Source organism: Calliopsis andreniformis, chromosome 1 (assembly GCF_051401765.1).
Source record: "Calliopsis andreniformis isolate RMS-2024a chromosome 1, iyCalAndr_principal, whole genome shotgun sequence".
Lineage (NCBI taxonomy): Eukaryota > Metazoa > Arthropoda > Insecta > Hymenoptera > Andrenidae > Calliopsis > Calliopsis andreniformis.
The window spans coordinates 343444-364363 of NC_135062.1; the positions used below are offsets into that span (position 1 = coordinate 343444).

Below are 20920 nucleotides of genomic sequence, written 5' to 3' on the forward strand. Positions count from 1 at the left end.
AGAGTCTTTAAGAGAAAGCAAACACGCATTTAATGTATACAAAAGACATAAAACTGTCGAAAATAAAATTACATACAACAGAGCTAAAGCTCTGCGCAGAAGAACCTTCAAAGAAATCCAAAGAAAATCTTGGTTAGAGTACACAGACCCCCTTACCAATTATCTATGATAAGTTAAGAAGGTTAAAAGGAAGAAATACTTCGATAAACATCACAAACTTAATTGATACAAACGACGAAACCATCCATGACAGCCAACAAATTGCTTGCAGAACTAGCTTCAACATTCGCTGCAAACTCTAGTGACGAAAACTACTCTGAGGAATTTCTAAAGCACAAGAGCAACCTCCAAGAACACCAGTGGACAAACCAAGAAACAAGGAAAACGCCGAGCTAAACAACATAAACAGTGAAATTACAATCATGAAATTAAACTGACATTAAATAAGTGTAAAAACACAAGCTCTGGCTCTGATAAAATTCCAATCATTCTATTAACATAACGTTCCTCAAAAGGAATTGAGTTCTTGTGCAACATACTAAACATCATATGGATGGAAGAAATATTCCCCAAACAATGGACGGAGGCAACTATCATCCTCATCCCAAAACCTGGTAAGGACAGAAACTATGCAGTAAACTATAGACTAATAGCTCTAACATGCATCATACGCAAACTACTCGAATAAATCTTTAACAAAAGACTAACTGCATACCTTGAAATACACAATATTTTATCACTCGGACAAAGTAGCTTCAGATAACAGAGGTCTTTCCTAGACCACTTAGACTCCTCAGAAATATACCTCTATGAGGCTTTTGCAAATAAGCAACACTCGACAATAATTACGTTAGATATAAAAAAAAGTATATGAAATGATATGGAAAGAAAGAGTAATCAACATACTAAACCAACATAAACTCCAAGGAAAAATTGTCAAATTTATCTACAATTTCATCCACCAAAGATACATTCGTGTAAAAACAAACAGATACCTCTCCCCACTCATCGAAATTCAAAACGGAATACCGCAAAGATCTATCCTCAGTGTAACCTTATTCCTCTTAGCAATCAACGACATCACCAGATAAATCAGAAACTCGGTCAAATATGTGCTATTTGCTGACGACTTCACTATATACTGTAGTGGAAGAAACCTGACAATTACGCAAAAAATTCTACAAGACTCGCTGAAAAAAATATACAAATGGTCAATCACAACCGGCTTTAAATTCTCAACCAATAAATCGGAATACATAAAAATAACTAAAAAACGAAAAAAATTAGAAGGAGTCAACTTTTATATTAATAAGTCCTCTACAAAAGAAATCCACGAACTAAAAATTTTAGGCTTAATATTTGATAAGAACATGACATGGGACCCCACATTACAAAGCTAAAAAATGAATGTTCCAAAAGACTTAACCTTCTCAAGACACTAGCCGCCAATAATTGGGGAGCAGACTCTACAGTATTACTAAAAAGACACAAATCAATCATCCTAGCGAAACTCGACTACGCGTCAATAATATATGGCACCAGTAACGCAACGAAAATATTAAACCTTATACAAAAGGCAGGACTTGGAATAGCCCTAGGAGCATACCGCACGAGTCCAATATCTAGCCTGCAAGTGGAAAGTAATACCATGCCACTAGATCTCAGAAGATTGAAACTAAGATGTAACTACATATGCAAATTAATGGCATCCCCATTCAATCCTGTGCGGAACTTCTCCTTAATAACAAAAAAAATAACTTAAACAACAAAAGCAGGAACAATCATACCCCACTATCAGGAAAATATTCTCAAAGAATTAAACACGGAACTGCCACTAATAACAGAAAGACTTCCCCACCTACCGTCACAACTAGTCATTAACATAAATGATCCTATTGAAAATACTCCAAGCTCTACACGTATTCACACTAGTACCAACATAGACAATAACTTAATAATCGACACAACAATACTCAATAACGCCAAAACGAATTATACCCTACCCAACTTAATATCACAGAAATCGAGCCACCTATACACCGTACCACTAACCCTAGAGAAACTAGAAATAAATCCGAACATCCCTTACGCCGTAACAATGACAGATCCTAACATCATTAATGAAATTTCGAACCCATACAACAACGACCCCCTTCTAAACAATATCCAACACGAACTTATCAAATAAAACAATGTTAAAATTAATTATAGTCATCTCAAAAAACGATTTGATCACAACCTTCTAAAAAGAAACAAGCAGCAACCTATAACAAGCACCAATCCCAATACAAGACGCCCAAAAACATATTTCCAAGATGATTTATGACAAATGGAACCAACAGTGGCTGAATGGAAAACCCACCAAACTCCATGAAGTAAGAGAAAAATCAACACCGAAAACCTAGCTCTACCTCTGATCAGAAAAAATTAAGTCCTACTAACAAGACTAAGAATAGGGCATACCAAATTGACACATGACTACTTACTTAATATCAAAGCAATAACTGCAACGAACAGTTAACAATAAAACACATAATGCAGGAATGCCCCACCACAAGGTCGCAGCGAAATACACTAAAACTACGCTCAGATATTACAATCAGTCTAAACGACAATAAATACCAAAAAAATATAATTAACTTTTTGGAACAAATCCATCTATTGAAAAAACTGTGAACTACCTGCCCCCAAAAGTGAAATACCCACTATTTTATAATAATTCAGACTAACTGCAAACAAATTATATATACACATATATTTTGTAAAGATCCATGCGTTGTATACTAACAAATGAATAACACACGTGGTCGCTAATGACTTCCGATGCGATCTTAAATAAATAAATTAAAATAAAAGAAAATTTCAAAGATTTTGTAGACAGTAAATATCCGTTATGTGTATAATGGTTGTTTTGATATAAAAATATTAATTTTTATATTAGAAACATACATATAATGACAACTGCTTTTAATTAAAATACGGCTTTTATTTCTCTTATCAATTTACTTACAATTAGTCCCTTAACACATGAATATCTGTCAAGTTACAAACACGCAGATCTTTTAGAGATTAATTCAGAAATGAATCGATAGAACTTACTGTTATTATATGTTTTTAATTTCTTAACATATGATACTGCTAATAATAATTGTTTTATATAAAGTTCTCAAAAGTAATGCATTATAGTTATTGTAAAATAATATTTATAATTAATACATAATTATAAAGTAATATTAATAACACAATAATTAGACCTATATCAATGGACTAAAAATTATTTTCCATTTTCTTCAATAATGCATATAAACGTAAAATTATAGTGCGTATGCTTTCTTAAGCTGGTACCCTTTTAGGATTTAAATCGTGCATACGACGCAAACGTTTTTTTAATTCTTGTGGAAATTTGTCGTAACACTTTTTACAAGCTGGTCTCAAATCAAATTCAAAAAACTTGGTTTTCTGGTTCATTTTCTGATCGCAAAATGCACATGCAAAATGATGAACACACCATGCTTTGTTCAAGGCTGTAAAGACTGAAACATAAATATATCATGTAGTCATTTGATATTTTGTAATTTAGTACTATAAATGTGAAAAAGATAGACAGTATTCTGACTTTGATATTTAACATAGAAAGAATTTATTATAACTGGTATTTACTAAAGTAATAATAATGCCTATCCTTGGAGTCACTCCATGCGAAATCAGGCACTTTTCGGAATAACATCTCGAATCTTGTTCAAATTCGGATGTGTCGTAGTTCTTAGGCATGTTTAAACGTATCTCAAAGGCTTTTTCAAAATTTTGAAACTGATGGACTTTACGGTTATTTTAAGTAGGCTGCTAACATTTTTTCAATGTTAGCATTTTTTCAATGCATGCTTATAACAAAGATATTAAATATCTAAATAAAAATTGTTTTTAACTAATTTTTGCAATTGTTTTAAATAAATGCCCTTTTCTTGTAGTGGAGAAATATTTAAAAATCTGAAAAGATGAGAATGTAGCGTCATCTGTCTTCTTTACGGACAATTTTACAAAAATTTGGACATTTTAAAATTAGCTCTATGAAAATTCGTTGAAGTTAACGCTGCGTCGAAATTTAGCGCTAGTGCTTAGCTGCTTGATCGCTAGTAGCGTACGAGAAAGTCTCGATTAGAGGCCCTTCAATCAAAGTCTTGAAATAATGGTGTCAACTGTGATTGGTTTTGTCATTGTTTAACACAAGTAATAGATACAATACCACAAACTTCTATACAATACACTAGACTTTTGACTCCTCATGTATAGTTGCAAAGGAATGTACCCAGAAAGTATGTACTAAATGAACGTACGCGCGGCGAAGAGGTGCAAATATATAGGTATTTATACACACGCACATAATACGTGTTGCATACTTTTCTACGTGGCGTCCATTTTGAATTTATTGCATTGAAGCTAATCAACATCGGTTTTCATCAGTGTATAGTAAGAATTATTGTATAATTATGCGTAGCAAATATGTAGTCGATCACTGTAAAAGCATGAAAATTAAAGGTTCCGGAATTTGGTCCTACCAGTGAGTATTATATTATTTTAAAATTGTGCAAAACATGTTTTATGTTAAACTTTATTTGAAACCTAACTTCCTACATTAAAAAACGTTTAGATTTCCGTTAAATGAACCACAATTACTGTTAGCATGGATTGCAGTAGTAAATCAAAAAGATTGACTACCAAATACATGGAGTATAATTTGTGCAAAACATTTTGGATGTACTGATTTTTATAATACTGTAGAAGCAAAACTGAACAGATTAAAGCCAGATGCAATCCCTTCAGAAAATTTATCTAAGGATACATTTCAGAATTTAATCCTTTTCACTCGAGTGTCTCCTCTAAGAGGACAAAATGAATGAAAACTCACAAGGAAAGTTCTATGGTCCTACCTAAGAATTTTGCTGTATAAAGTAGCCGCCCATACGCTCAAGGGAGAAACTACCCCTTTAATCCAAGTTGCCCTTTTCATTTCGGTGCTTATAGCTCATAAAGTATAAGCGCCATAAAAAAATGTTGCATACAAAAGTTTTACTGTTTTTCAAGACCTATATGGTGGTTTAAGAACAATTTTAAAAAAGCGGGGATAAAATTGAATATTTTTAAACAATTCGTTTTCCGAACGAACTTCTCTTGTCAGAACCTCAGAGCGCAAAGGGTTAAATTCTGACACTGATACATGTAATTTTAATAATAACTTTTATTGACATATATTATAAATGTAGGTTTATTAAAAGAATAATGTAAAGAACAAAAGGAATTTGAATTCGATAACGTTCGCGCTTTGTGACCATTTCTTCGCAACTCCTAAAATATTGTGTCCTCTGTCGCATGATTGCTAATTATGACGGACACATATACACACACACACACACAACACCTTTCCAACGGTTTTGCCTCGCGTGTTTACTCGGCGTCGCGCGAATTCGGCGATACCTCGCGACCACAAATGTGTTTGCACACACATACACACACGCATCGGGATTCGTCCATCCTACACTCGGCCGTCCTGACAATTAACATCTACCCTCAGATGTTCTGATTTTCCTCTCCTGCATCCGAGGAGTCTCTTTCTTCGTCGTTGCTCCATGGTTTCATTGAGTCTGCGGCAGTACTCCTTGTGTTAGGCCCTTCATGCTCACCGATTTTCCGTACCACGTAACGATCGTTTTTCAGGACTCTTAGTACTTCATAGGGCCCCAAGTATTTAGGGTATAGTTTTAAGCCTGAACCGAATTGTGTCCTACAGATCGCGACCATTTCTCCCACCTCATACCGTTTGGCCGCAGTCCGCTTCTTGTTGAAGCCCTTTCGATTTTCCTCCTGGACCTTGAGAATAGCCTCCTTTGCATGCTCTCAATTCCTTCCGATTTTCCTGGAACATGCCTCTCCATTCTTCCTCGATAATCGACCTTACCGATTGGTCTTCTTGCATTCTCATCGGCACACCGAATAATAGAGTAAAAGGTGAAGTATCGATGCTCCTGTTTGGCGTCGCATTTAGATATTTTTGGACCAGTTTGAGATAGCGATACCATTCTTCGGGGTTAGGTGCACTCATTTTAGTCAGTAGTGGTATGAGAGTACGATTGACCCTCTCGACTTGTCTGTTCTCTCTCGGCGTTCCGGTGGTGATTTTCGTGTGTTTTATGTTCTCCGAGTTGCAATATTCTTCAAATGTCCCCTAACACTACTCTATACAACAGGTCGTTTTTTACTAGAAATCCCGAGGCCTCACCCTCACGAATTTTTTCTATAATCGCTCGCACGTTATCGTCTGCGCGTTGTGCCTTTTTTAATTTGAAAATAATTCCTTCTTCGCTCTCACTTACGACTAGCACCGTATGTAAAGGGTTGCGACTTAGAGCATCTACATGTGTCATATTCTTACACGAACGATGTTCGATTGAGTATTGGAACTCTTCGAGAAGTAGTGCCCATCTAGCTATTCTTACATGTAAATCTAATTTATTCATTGTCATTGTAAATGCGCGACAATCTGTAACAATTTTGAACTGTATTCCTAACAGGTATACTCTGAATTTGCGTAGCGATTTGATGATCGCCAATACTTCCAACTCGTAACTGGGGTACTTCTCCTCGGCGGGTGTGGTTTTTCCGCTAGCATAGTAAACGGGGTGAAATGCTCTATCTTCGCTATCGCGTTGCATTAGAATAGCGCCATATCCCATAGCCGACGCATCGGTGTGCAACTCCGTTTCCGCGGTCGGTTTATACAGTCTAAGAACCGGCGCGACGCACAAAATTGCCTTAAGTCGCTCGAACGATCGCTTTTCTTCGCAACCGAAATTAAATTTGTTGTCTCTTTTCAAGAGGTTGGACAACGGCCTCGCTATAATTGCGTATTGGGGAACGAATTTTCGGAAGTAACCCGTCAAACCAAGACAGCCTTGTACTCCTTTTAAATTAGTTGGCTTCGGAAATTTCGAGACGGCCAACGTGTTGGCTACCGACGGGCGAATCGTTCCGTTCTCGACCACGTGCCCAAGATAATCTATACGCGTTCGTATAAATTGACATTTCTTCTGAAAATCGTATTGATGAATTTCTGGAAAATTGACGGCGAATTGCACAGACCGAAGGGAACTTTGAGGAACTCATAGTGACCGTTTGGAACAACGAACGCGGTGTATTTACGGCTTTCTTCGTTTATTGGAACGTGAAAAAATCCGTTCTTCAAATCGAGTGTACTGTATACGCGTGCGCCTTCTAATGCGTCCAATTGATCCTCGATCAACGGCAACGGGTATCGCTCTTTAATAATCTTTTGATTTAGTTTCCTATAACTAATGCAAAGCCTACTTGTCCCGTCCTTTGTTTTCAATAAAACTACCGGGCTAGCGAAATCCGAGTTGGACGGTCAGATTATTCCTTCCGCTAACCATTTGTTGACCTGACTATCTACCTCCATTTTTTCCGACGGCGATAGGCGCCTTGGACGATGATAGACGGGTTCCTCGTCTTTCAAAATTATATTCATCTCAATATCAATACCGCGCGTCTTACTCGGCTTATAGTTAGTCACCGCGTCTTCTATCCTTTTGCGGTGCGCTGCATTCATGATATGCGACTGTTCCGCACGAATCAGGCTTAAATCACTGCCTGTGTCGATCAACGCCACTATCTTGTCGTCTCGTAGCTTTACTTCCTTAAAGTTCTTCTTGACGAATGCATGGCTGGTACTGCAGCTTTTTTTCGGTGCACTCTTCCGCTCGGGGCAGTCCGCTGCTATATGTCCAAAGCCGTTGCAGTTGAAACACCTAGTACCCTTTCGTGAATACGGACACTTTGTACCCAGATGTAGCAGCGCTTCCCTTCAGTAGGCCGATTCGATCCTTGCTTCTTACCCTCGCTCTCCGCCGGACGTTTCGATTTTGGTTGCATGCTCCTCTTCATCGACTCGTACAATGCGAATTTTTGTTTCAGTTCATTAATGTTTGTTACCCCGTACAGAATGGTCTTATTTACAGGTTCGTCGTGAATTCCATCTATGATGTACTGTATCGTTGCGCTCTTTTCTACCCCACCTCGTGCGGCTATATCACACATCTTGTAGATGTATTGTTGATACGTTTCATGGGGCTCCTTTCTTCTTTTCGTCAATTCTCTATGAATTTTGTACGTACCCACGGAGCTTGAGAATTCAGCTATTAGGGCTTTTTTCAACCGTTTCCACGTTTTGCCACATTTCTCGAACTGGACGAATAGCTTTGCCGATCGGTTTAGGAGCCTCTTGCAGTAAATAATTTTCTGGATGTCTGTCCATTCGCACAGCTCCGCCAGTTCCTCGAATTCTTCTATCCAGCAGTTTACGTTGGTTGAATCGTTGCCGCTGAAAGCCTTGATAGATTCTTCCACATCCTTGAAAGACAATGCCTGCTTGGGTCTGTCGGCAGGATCTTCGTCGCTATCGTAATATTCGTCGCTAGATTCTCCGTCTCTCTCCGTGTTCTGTGTAAGGGCGCCTTCCAGTCTTGCGGCTAATACGACCTCATATCAATAATCACGCTTACCTCGAACACCGAGTCCCAATTTTCTCAACTGTTCCCTTAATTCTTCCGCTTCATATTTTTTATGTCCACTATCGGTTTCCCTGTGGCTGTCGGCGGATTAACTAGTACCGGATCTTTGCTCGTAGTCGCCATAGTGTTTTGTATGTCACCGTCGCGAAGATCTTAAAACTTGCCTACGTCTGACCCTATCCCGGCTGAGCCCCCCAAAATATGTAGGTTTATTAAAAGATTAATGTAAAGAACAAAGGAATTTGAATTCAATAACATTCGCACTTCGTGACCGTTTCTTCGCAACTCCCGAAATATTGTGTTCTCTATCGCATGATTCCTAATTACGACGGACACGGACATGGACACACACACACGCACGCACGCACGCAATAAAACCAATTTATTCTTTAATATGAATCTTCTTCATAAAAATAATATTATTAATAATACGTATTATTTAATGACATTTAAAATTGTTTTATGTCAATTTTGATCGAACATTTTACCATGCTATAAAAAATTTACTTATAGCATAAATACATATTTGGATGGACGTTCAAATACTTCTTTTGCACCTTTTTGCGACGCATGCGCTTTAATCTGTGTTGTATTGAGGAACGGGGGACAACTGGAATTACAGAAAACAGTAACGATGAACAGATTTATACGAAAATATGAACTTTATTAACACCAGTCACGTGCACGTGCTAACCGTTGTTACGAAACGAGACGCGAGCAGCGCGACAGGCCAGTTGGGATGAATATATTTTCGAAAAATACGCAGGGTGTTAAAAAAAACCATTCAATATTTATATGGTATATAGGATACATTGTACTGATTAAAAAAGCTTTAGTAAACATAAGTCGAAAGGTCAATCGTTTCTGAGGTATAAACATTTTTGTTTGCTAGTATCATGATTGACTTACTTGCTTCCATCGCATGCGATGTTTACTTTAGTGTTTACAAACCGCTTTACAAACTTAGCACAGTGTGACTATTGAAGAAGTGTGCGCATTTATTGGAGTGATTACGAATATAGGGACTATGTCATTGGCAAATTTACAAGAGTATTGGTCAAGAAATAATGGAAGCTAGATTTCTTTTTATTCAAACACATTTACGGGAAATAGGTTCAACCAGATTTTTTTGACGCTTCATTTAAAAACAATCTACATTCTACGACGATTCTAGCGCCTTTCAGTAATAATTAAAGTCAAAGAGACGGCTCTGCTTTAAAGTTGAATAACTTTATTTAAAAAAAGCGTACAACATTCAGCAAACACTTATTTTACATGGGAAAGAAGTCGCTTTCGACTGGTATAAATGCAATATACCTAAAAAATTTTTTACGTCCCATGGAGTATTAGAAAGTTGATGAAAATTTTTGATATTATCAATTCGACTATTTTTGCCAAATTTATGTCTATTTGAACTTGGCCCCATTTTTCGGCTTCGTAGGGGTGATCTCTTAATTCTTTTGCTGAGTGTATAATAGTTTTATATGTTAATTTGTATGTGAAATCATTTTAAGTTAGCTGTAAGGAATACACAAAATATGCGGCAAATTGTCTGAAGTTGTTGGTAGCCCAATCAGTCTTTACGTAAAGATGTATAGTGTAGTGTTGTTGCGTAAAATGTATGATTTTAATGCTCGGTGTTAACGCATTGGCGATGTGGAAATTTACAGAGTGGTCGTAGAGATTCCCAAATAGAATTTAGACTGACTCACGGATTCTATGAGGTTAAACTGTAGATTCGAAAGGGAACTTCAGCCTAACGGCTCACTGATCTCGCAGCAGTTTCGTCCCTTGTACCCATTAACACTTCACCACTATGTCCTTTGAAAATATATCTATTCTCATTGGCCTCTTGTGTTGCTCGCGTCCCGTCTCGTAACAACAGAATATAGCGCAGTGTGACCAAAAAAGCGTAGCGTGCAAAACGATTATGATATTATTTTCTTGTACCAAGTCCCATCCAGGAGTAGTCACGAAAAATGTGTAGCGCGGCATTTCTTCTGTTATTCATAAAATGTGAAAGGTTCACGAATAAATTATATTGTCTTCAAAAATGACCCTACGCACTGCGAAGATAAAAACCATGTGTCTGCGAACAATTTTAAAAAACTCTTTAAGACATGCTTAAACATTGCTAAAGATTACAACATACTCAAATTTAAACAAGATGGAGATGTTACTTCGAAAAGTATCTGAATTCGCATAGAATGATCTATTGGTAATGTTCTAGAAAAGCTGTCTCCTCATTGATTTCGATGATTTTTAATCATGTTGTAGAAATGAATATTTGGACAACTTGTTCTTACACATGTGCCTGGTAATTGGCTAGATAATTCCCGAGAAGTATTAAAGAATATTTATAACATTATGTATTTAATACTACGCATTTCTACTACTATCTTATAAACTAGAACTTCTTTGAGCACTTTATTTTGGTGAGTAATTTGAGATATCCTTCGGATCCGCAAAACGCGAAAGCAAAATATAAAAAAAATATTATTGAACCTTAATTATTGTAAATTCAATCGCTGAAGAGATATTTTATATTTTCGTTCGACATTCTACGATTTCGAAGGATCCTAAGCTCGATATGAGTTTGAATTACCGTTAGGTTTGAGCTAGGTTGAAAATAAGGGCTGTATTGTTCAAACGTTTTTTAATCGTAATTTCCTTCGAGTTACTCTGGAAACTGTATTCGACAACATACAACACGATCAAACTCATTGAAACTGACTCTGATCCGTTTTGAATTTGAATGGTATTGCATATATTTTTGCTAATATCTCTGAAACTAAGGTTGATCGGCAGGTGTAAGAAAAAGTTATTCCAAATGATGATCTTGACCACATATTTCAACATTATCAAAGTTAGCGAGGAGACAGCTTTTCTAGAACTATCTCTCTTTTTTAGTAGAAATATAATTTTTATTAAAATATTATATACATACCATCGCCAGAAATTACTTGATTACATACAAAACAAAGATTGCCGAACAGTTGATGATAATGTGTTTCACAATAAGCCAAGCCTTTCTTCTCATAATGTCGATGACCTAGGAATGGTTTTTCACATTTTGCACAAACAAAATGTTCAACATGCCAGTGTTTACCCAAAGCTGTTACTACACGTTCTTCTATTGGACGTCGACATGCTCCACAGATTGGGATTCCCATTTTATCGTGACATCGCAAACAATACAGTTCATTCTAAAAGTAATAGTTCGTACTTAAACATAAAATTATACTTTTGTGACAACACAATAACATAGAGGATTCGGTAACTGATGATATAACTAGAAGGGAAAATGTACAGTAACGTTTTTTCATATGATGCTTGGTTTTAAAAAACTCAACCTTAAATATTCATCGAATGGACGTACAGTTGTCTATGTCTTGACTTAACCTTCGCAATACTGGTCGATGCGGGAGTCACTTTTGACTCATAGCAGCGAGACACCCGTAACTTTGGTATAATATGGAGAGGGGCAATGGATTTCTATGTAAATTATTATCTTGGCTCAGATTTGTGTTTATTATATTGAGTACTCAAATAATCTATACAGAATATAGAATATACAGTGTATAACATATATACGTTTCAATATTTCAAGGGGTGGTAGAATACCCCAATTGGATTATAGAATGTCTTGTAACTAACGTAGTCTAAAGTTCACCTGTGACCGTCAAGCACACAAGATGTGTTTAGCCGACACTCCTTTGTTTTGCCTTCTTAAGGCGACAACGTGTCAGTTATTAAAAATGGTTCTTTTCAGTTAATAATTTGTGGGCAGTCTCTTCTCTTATGGAAGACATAATTTGTAAGGCTTGTAATAAGACAGTGGTGGAGCTTGTTTTTTGTCCAACTTATGGGATGCCTTCTCATTCCGAATGTATTCATCGTGCCGATCATGAGGATCTAAACAATCGTTTCAGGGAGTACATACCTAGGACCTCACCATGTCCCCCTTCACCATCTCTTGCGCTTAGAACGGATCTCCAGGACATGAATGTACAGCCGTTTAACGAACTCTGACAAATTGTTAGGGAAAAACTAACAAATATCCTATCATATAGTTTCAAGGCTTACCCAACAAACATGCCAAAAGTCATTGGCAAGGTGAAGGATGAGATTTTTACTGAAATGAATTACATTAGGGTGAGACTATCTGCCTTAGAGGAATCAGTTCCAATGTCATCTACTAGACTACTATCCGAGGAAGACTTCACTAATGAGATTTCTGAAAGGGATAAAAGATCCCTACATGCTTTAGTCTTCAATCTCAAAGAACTAAAAATCCCACAGATCTCAATGTCTCGTGAGGGGGACCCTTTAATCAGTGGCAATCACTCTGATTCAAAAATATCCTTAATATTGTTTGTAATATTGTTAGTATTGACATTAGGCATCCAGATCGACCTAGACCTCTGAAAATCACTCTCAAGTCGAGGAAGGACGTTTTAACTGTTCTTCGAAACAAGAAGTACAGAGGTCACGCTTTCATCTGCGAGGATCGTACGCCGAAGCAAAGACTCATCTTCAAAATCTTCGCTAGGAACTTAATCATCTCCACTCAATCAGTAAACTGAATAAAACAATTGGGTTTGTAAATGGAACTCCGAGGATTGTAAACTCTAATCGTTCTTCTCTTAATAAAAAAAAACTAAATGCTTTCCCTTTGGTCTATTATCAGAACGTTAGAGGTCTTAGATTCAAATTAAATATTCTTACATGAGCTGTAGCTTCATCCTTGAAATTTTATAAAATAATTATATTAGTCGAAACCTGACTGTGTGACGGCATTGGCAGTTTCGAACTTGGTTTGCCTAATTACATTATATATAGATTTGATACGAATTTTAATTCAAGTAACGCTCATATGGGTGGTGGTGTTTTAATTGCTGTACATGAATCCTTATACAGTTGTCGGTTATTACCCCCGTCCTGGTTATATGTTGAGCAGATTTTTGTGGAAGTCTGCTGTTCTTTCAAGACTGTTATTATCGGCTCGGTTTATTTATCTCCTGCCAGTAACCTTAGTCTTTATACCGAACACTGTTTATATATTGAGGAATTATTGACCTCTATCCTCAGGCCACTGACCTTCTTATTCTTGGTGATTATAATTTGTCAAATTCCATATGGTCGAATGATTCCTTTGGCAACCTTTCATATTCTTCCGCTGCCTTGTCATCTTGTCCTGTACGTGCACAGTGTAATATAATTCATTGATCTTATCCACATCGCTCTCTACAGGTATTTTTCCGACCCTTTGGAAAACACGTATTATTAGGCCTACTTTTAAAGGTGGCGATCCATCTGATATTATTAATTATAGACCGATTAGTTTGTAGAATGTATTCTCCAAGATCTTTGAAGGGATAATTGCTTGTTTTTGTTTCTATCTCAGATAGTTTCTCATACAAAAATTATCCAAGAAACTTCTTATAATATGCTTGTACAGGTCAAGACGTATTGAATGTACCAAGTGAAATATAAATGATGAAAGGGTATTCTTTACATTACCTATATCCTAGAATAATGACTAAAAAGCTTTTTTTGTAGAAATGTTATAATAAATGAACAGCATGGTTTTTTATATTGGGTAGGTCAACTGAAACAAATCTTATGTTATGACAACATTATCTATCAAATGCAGTTCAGTAAAGAATGTAGATTGATGCTATTTATACCGATTTGGCATTTGATTCAGTTAATCATTCCATTCTTCTTGCAAAACTTAATGCATATAGTATCTGTGGTAACTTACTAACATGGATCAGTAGCTTCATATCATTTAGATCACAGATTGTAAAATTACAAAATTCATTTTCCCATGTCATTAGTGTAACGTCTGGAGTTCCTCAGGGTTCTCACCTCGGTCCATTACTATTTACTCTTTTCATTAATGATATTTCGGAATGTTTTCATGATAACCTAGTTGCCTAGTGTAACGCCCCACGACTCTGTCTCTGTCTCTTCCTATTTCACTCTATCTCTCTCTACTATCGCTGTCTCTCTCCATCTTATTGTAAATATGTCTATCTCTTTCTATTTCTATCTTATTACTGTATATAAGCGCGTATTCTGTTCATCAATTTACTAATAGACATTTTTGTATTACGACACACATTATATATTATAGATTTTAATTACATTCTCATATAAGTATAACATATTTCGTACGTTTTCATATTAAAACAGTCACTATTAGAATAAGAGCACCATTAGAATTAGAACAACTGCGCATGTGCGAACTCCGACTGGCGGGTATATAAGGAGCTGCGAAAGCAGCAGGAACACACTTCTCTCTGGCATCAGGTTCCGAATAGACGAAGATCTGGGAGGCAGCTGAGATACTCGTCCAGTGAGATCGAGACCGCTCCTTTAGGGGTAGCGACCGTTTTCCAGAGATCAAGAGTATTCGATGCTCCTTTACAGGTTCAATCTTGAGTAACTTTATGACAGGTGCACTACGACGATTCTAAGCAAGTGCAGTACGGGCGACATCTTGGAGGTAGCTGATATACTAAAGATCGAGACCGCTCCTTTAGGGGTAGCGACCGTTCTACCAAATAGTAATTGATGCTCCTTTAATATAGAGTTCGTGCTTGCCGTAAGCAGACGAATCGCTTGCCAACAAGCGCTAGAAGCCATTCCTAGTCGGACGCATTTCTAAGACCGCTCCTGAAGAGTCTTTTCTCCAAGGTAGCGACTGATGTAGAAAAGATAACGAAGGGCTTACGGATGCTTAGGCAATCAAGCAAAGATTATATGTTTCATGAAACCTTGAGACCGCTCTTAGGTTATAGCCACCTATAACTTTGGCAGCGACCAGGGCATACGAGACAAGATCTATTGCGCACACACACACACTTACACTGCGTATCGTCTAAAATAGAGGATCCTCTACCGCAATTAATACGGATTAATAATTAATAACAGCATAATTACTCTTGTTCACGAATGTAAAAGCTTAGACACATAACCTAACTTCTATTCACGAATTTTAAGCATAGACACATAACCTAACTCTCGCGTTATCGAGATAAATGATAGAAGTATATCGCATAACGATTACGATCAACATAACCTCGTCTGTACATAATAATTAACCTTATTTGTTCTTATAAACATTTAACGAATTAGAATAGGCATTAGTATTGTATTTACGTTAGAATTAGAATAGGGTTTTACTGAATAAATTATTGTCAAGAAAGATCTAAGTTTTGGATTTTAACTCCTTAACCGCACGCCACACGAACCCCACTTTTCGTCCATCGGAAAGCCGCTCTTCCATGGACAACGTAGCATCGCTTTAGGGACGTTACACTAGTGTCAACATAGCAAACTTTGTTTAAACGTATCTAAATACTTAACGATCCGTTTCTCACATTTAAAAAATTACTTAACACATAAATACGTTATAAATGATTATGTTCTGAACTCTGAAACGGAAATACGTGATCATGGTGTCATTTTCTCTTTTAACTTATTTTTTGCTAGTTACATCTTAAATATATTCAGTGCTGCATTCCGTACCCTGGGCTTCATCAATAGAGTCTCTAAGCATTTTGAAAACGTAAACACCATCCAAATTTTGTATTGCTCTTTAGTTCGTTCACAATTAAAATACTGTTCAGCTGTTTGGTCACTCCATCATAGTTATCTTTGCGTTAAAATTGAAAGCATTCAACATCAATTGTTGCGTCTGGCATCCCGTAAACGAAATTGTAATATGTCCCGATATGAGCATGGTTATTCACCTCTACTATCTCGTCTTAATCTACTGTCTCTTGAGCATCGAAGAATACTCTTTGATTTACTTTTTGCTGTCAAAGTTTTAAATAGTGTTTTCACTTGTCCGGACATTTTTTCTAAATTCTATTTAAATACGTGATGGACATCACTGAGATATCATGTATTACTGCGACCTGAATTTCATAAAACAGCTTACGGTCAATTTAATAGTCTTAATAGAATAATCTAAATTTTTTCGATTCCCCTGCTCCTTTTAGAGACAATGTTATGCGATTGTCAGTCTCCTACGACGGTTCTATATCAAGTTTTTCAGTATTTTTGTATACCAAAGGCTTTTTAAACCTGTATAAATAAATAAATAACTAAACTGTTTCTAGCAAGTCGGCATAAACTTATTCGAAATTACCTACAATACCCCTAGATCCAGCTCTGACAAAATCAATGGAACTATGTATATAATATAAAAGTAAACCGAAAATAATGATGTTGGGACCACTATGTATACAATGTTTGACCCAACGATGAAATATGTCTAACGTGTTTGTAAACACTATTCCACGACTTTATACAGTATGTCTCACGAAATCCTGGACAGTCGACTATTTGCTAACCTATTAAAGATACGAAAAAAGTTTTTATATGAAATTGAATGGCAAAAGGGTGCTGATTTATTGGCCGTAACAATTTTTTTGTATCATTATTGTTTACAGAAATATGAAAGTTAAGTTTGGTTTTTTAAATGGGATTATATATTTTTTGTTTGATCAATAGATAGTACGTTTCAAGACGAATTCGGCAAACATTAATGTATGCACCCTTTTTCAAATAGTTTTTAAGACATTACGCGTAAAAGTTTACTGATTTTCGGTACAAGAAAATCTGCGAGACCAGGAAGCACAGTAAGAAGTCTCGACTCTCGACCACACTTAAAATGCTACGCGTTAAACCGTGCCTCTTGAAACTGATACGAAGAGACTGCGGTAGGAATGGCAGTCCTCAATTCTACACAATAGATTTGTATACACCGTAGTAATACCATTCACATCTGAAAAAGTTTCTCTACCCCTTTTGTACGAATTTAAATTCAAATTCTAATATTAAATTCTTTTAGTACATAATATCTTGCCATCATAAGTATTTTCCACTCAAATGTATTGCTAATTTGTTAATTACTTCAAAGTATGAGCAACGCTTTAGCTTTATTTCTCTACTAAAACATGGGCGATATTTTTCTGTATGCTGTAAAGGTAATGGTTGTGAAAAAAACTATTTTTGTAGAATTTAGGCCTGCCGTTCCTACCCCAGTCTCTTCGTATCGGTTTCAAGAGGCACGGGGCACGGTTTAATCCGTAGCATTTTAAGTGTGGTCGAGAGTCGAGACCTCCTACTGTGCTTCCTGGTGTCGCAGATTTTCTTGTACCGAAAATCATAAACTTTTACGCGTAATGTCTTAAAAACTATTTGAAAAAGGGTGCATACATTAATGTTTGCCGAATTCGTCTTGAAACGTACTATCTATTGATCAAACAAAAAATATATAATCCCATTTAAAAAACCAAACTTAACTTTCATATTTCTGTAAACAATAATGATACAAAAAAATTGTTACGGCCAATAAATCAGCACCCTTTTGCCATTCAATTTCATATAAAAACTTTTTTCGTATCTTTAATAGGTTAGCAAATAGTCGACTGTCCAGGATTTCGTGAGACATACTGTATATACTCGAATCAATGATTCATCGTAAACACTCGGTTTTCGTTAATTTGCCACGACGATGACTTACACGAATCGGCACTACATTGACATGATCTGAGCTTTGGGAGTCTATAACGGAAATTTGTCTGCTATTGTTCGTTATTACAAAAAGCAGAATAGTTAACAAGATCCATATTTTTCTTTTTTTTCCTGGAATGTGGTATCTTAGGAAATATCCTGTAAACATTATTTACAAACATTCGGAAACCAGCAAATGTAATACTTTAAATTTTACTTATTTTTTCATAAAGAATCACCTCCTCGAAGAGACTTATTATTCGAAAACACCCTGTACATTAGGGTAGAGCGAAAAAACTTTTTCTCGAAATTCACATTGCCTGAATTATTATATGGTGTGAAACTGGCTGGAACAAATTGTCTCCAAATTTCAGCTCAAAATGTTACCATTTTACCATTTTACCTCACGTAAATATCTGTATTGCCTTTTTTTAAAGTTTGTAGTGCCTGTTTATCGAAAAATAATAATTAATTAATTTGTAAATTAATATTGATAAGTTTTATCAATCGTGATTTATATTGGACAATACGGACTTTTAATTAAACATGACCTCAACTAGAAGTGAAACTTTTACAACTAAACGAAGTAGTGTTGCCCACGTATGCTGATTTAATGAAACATTTCCTATGGATAAAAAATGATTTATTGTGAAAGGGGGACAAAAAAGATCCTTCAGTAAAAGATAGCGAAATTGTTTCTTGTGACATTGAAAGAATTTGGAAGAAAGCCTCCTTGCCTGTGGCAAGTCATCAAGAAGTTATTTATCTTATTAGAAATTACAATGAAAAGTACAACGATATAAAAAAATACCCAAATCTCGAAAAGGGGCTGACAAAATTAGGAAAGATTTCTTTGACCAAGCAAACAGTACTTTGTTTGATATTTCTGTATTCCCTTGCCATTCTCGAACAGTAGAAAGGCATGTGCGACTAGTAACACAAGCATTATTGGTAACATGTGGCGCAGAAGCCAGGGATGGATACATTCGCAGCGGAATCAAGTCACGAAAAGAATTTCCAAAATTTGACACCGAAGTTAATTATTTTGGCCCTCATGTGAAATTCAAAATTGAAGACTGATTAAAGTAAAATGTTTTATTAATCAATATAACTCGACCAATACATTGTAAATTGGTACATTGTTAAATTTATTTTCATTTCCCTTTCTGTATCTGTGTGCTTTTTAAATATTAATAGTTTTAAAAATTAAGTCCATGTAAATATTAACAGCCATGTATTCAATATACACCCAGGGACTTATGACACCCAATTGCAGGTTTGTAACGACCTAAAACAACTTCTGTCGCATGAGATCACCGATGAGGCATTATGTACCTACTGAAGTAGCTTTCGCTACCCTTAGACCCCGATAAGATAGTTCATAACATTTTCCTATGATGACTGTACGCCCTACCCCAAAACCCTCCGTATGACTGTACAACCAAATTGTATATAAAACCCAAAACTCAACTGAAATACAGCTCATAATTTTGTAGACAGTCTAAGTCACGTAGTTCGTGTCAATTATTCCTTACGCCTCTCCAAACCGGTCTCTATGGAACCCGGCCACGAGACGTTTTACTCGTAATAGGTTAATGATATGTTTTTGAAACGACAATGTTTTCCTGTTGCTTTTTAATAATTAGAACTGCTTTTGAGTCAAAAAATAAAGCTGTGTAAACATTAAAATTAAATTACAGAAATTGATTTTTTTTACTTTTTGACGTTAATATTCCCTTCTTTGACCCCTTGTGTGAAATCTGAAGACGATGAGTGATGGCGCTGGGATTTTTTTGCAGTGTCTTTCTTGCCAAACAGCACCATTTACTAAGTCAGGAAATATTAAACTTGAAAAAAAAAAACAGAAAAATTTGCCTTTTTCACTCCACCCTACTGTACATGAAGTCCGAATATAGTCAGGTACATATACACTAGACGAGTCTTTAAATTCAATTTTCCCAAAAACTAAGTGCCTTATAGAAAGAGTTGTATTTTTTATTTAAAGCTTATTTTCATATATGTGAAAAAAAGATTCAACAACGTTTAAAAGAAACTGAATGAAAGTTGACTGAGTTATGGCTAACTTTTAACACCTACTGAATGATCAGTTTAAATGGAAACCCTCTAATGAGTGTTGTCAGCACTTCCAATGCTAACAGCATTTAGAATAAATGTCACCAACACTCAGAGGGCTTCCAGACAAACTGATCAGCCGGGAGAGTGTAGATGATACAGCTACATTATTATCGCGATAAATGTGAAAAAGATGTCTTTTCAAATACTTGATCCAACTATTCTTGATTTACGTTTACTTAATTTTTTGCATAAAAATAAAACAATACACAGTGCCCATAATTTATTTATCTTAACCCTTTCGCTACGAACGGTGACTATAGTCACCCAACGCCCGACGCTCGCCACGTACGAACAGTGACTATAGTCACCCAACGCCCGACGCTCGCCACGTACGATCGGTGACTATAGTCACCCAACATTTGATGCTCGCTATGTACGAACGGTGACTTAAGTCACCCACGAATCTACGTGAACAAAGTATATCTGTTATATCGATGATTATCCATCGCAGTCGTTTCGCAAGTGCACACGTTTGGCGCGGCAGCTCGTTCAGCGGCAGTAGCGCGGCGCAGAAAGCCTCCGTAGCGAAAGGGTTAATGAAGCTCCAAACATCTCGAACTTTTTGAAGACTAAATTCGATACTGTCTTTTTTTAACAAATCGAACAATGAAAATATCTTGGCAATTGAAAAGATCGCGTATGGCTCGTGTCGCTTTCTGATGACTTAAACT

The 20920-nt window shown here is 36.3% G+C and overlaps 1 protein-coding gene across 3 annotated transcripts in view; it reads right to left on the reverse strand.

The window, feature by feature from the left end:
* Positions 1-2981: 2981 nt before the first annotated feature.
* Positions 2982-20920, reverse strand: part of Stck (LIM zinc finger domain containing stck) — a 92385-nt gene continuing 74446 nt past the window's right edge. For all 3 annotated transcript variants that reach the window (XM_076375802.1, XM_076375793.1, XM_076375812.1), the window contains 2 exons: positions 11527-11785; positions 2982-3533 (listed from right to left, as the gene is read on the reverse strand). In XM_076375802.1, coding sequence (XP_076231917.1) covers positions 3334-3533; positions 11527-11785 — 459 coding nt within the window. In that variant the 3' untranslated portion in view covers positions 2982-3333. The remainder of the gene's footprint in view (positions 3534-11526; positions 11786-20920) is intronic.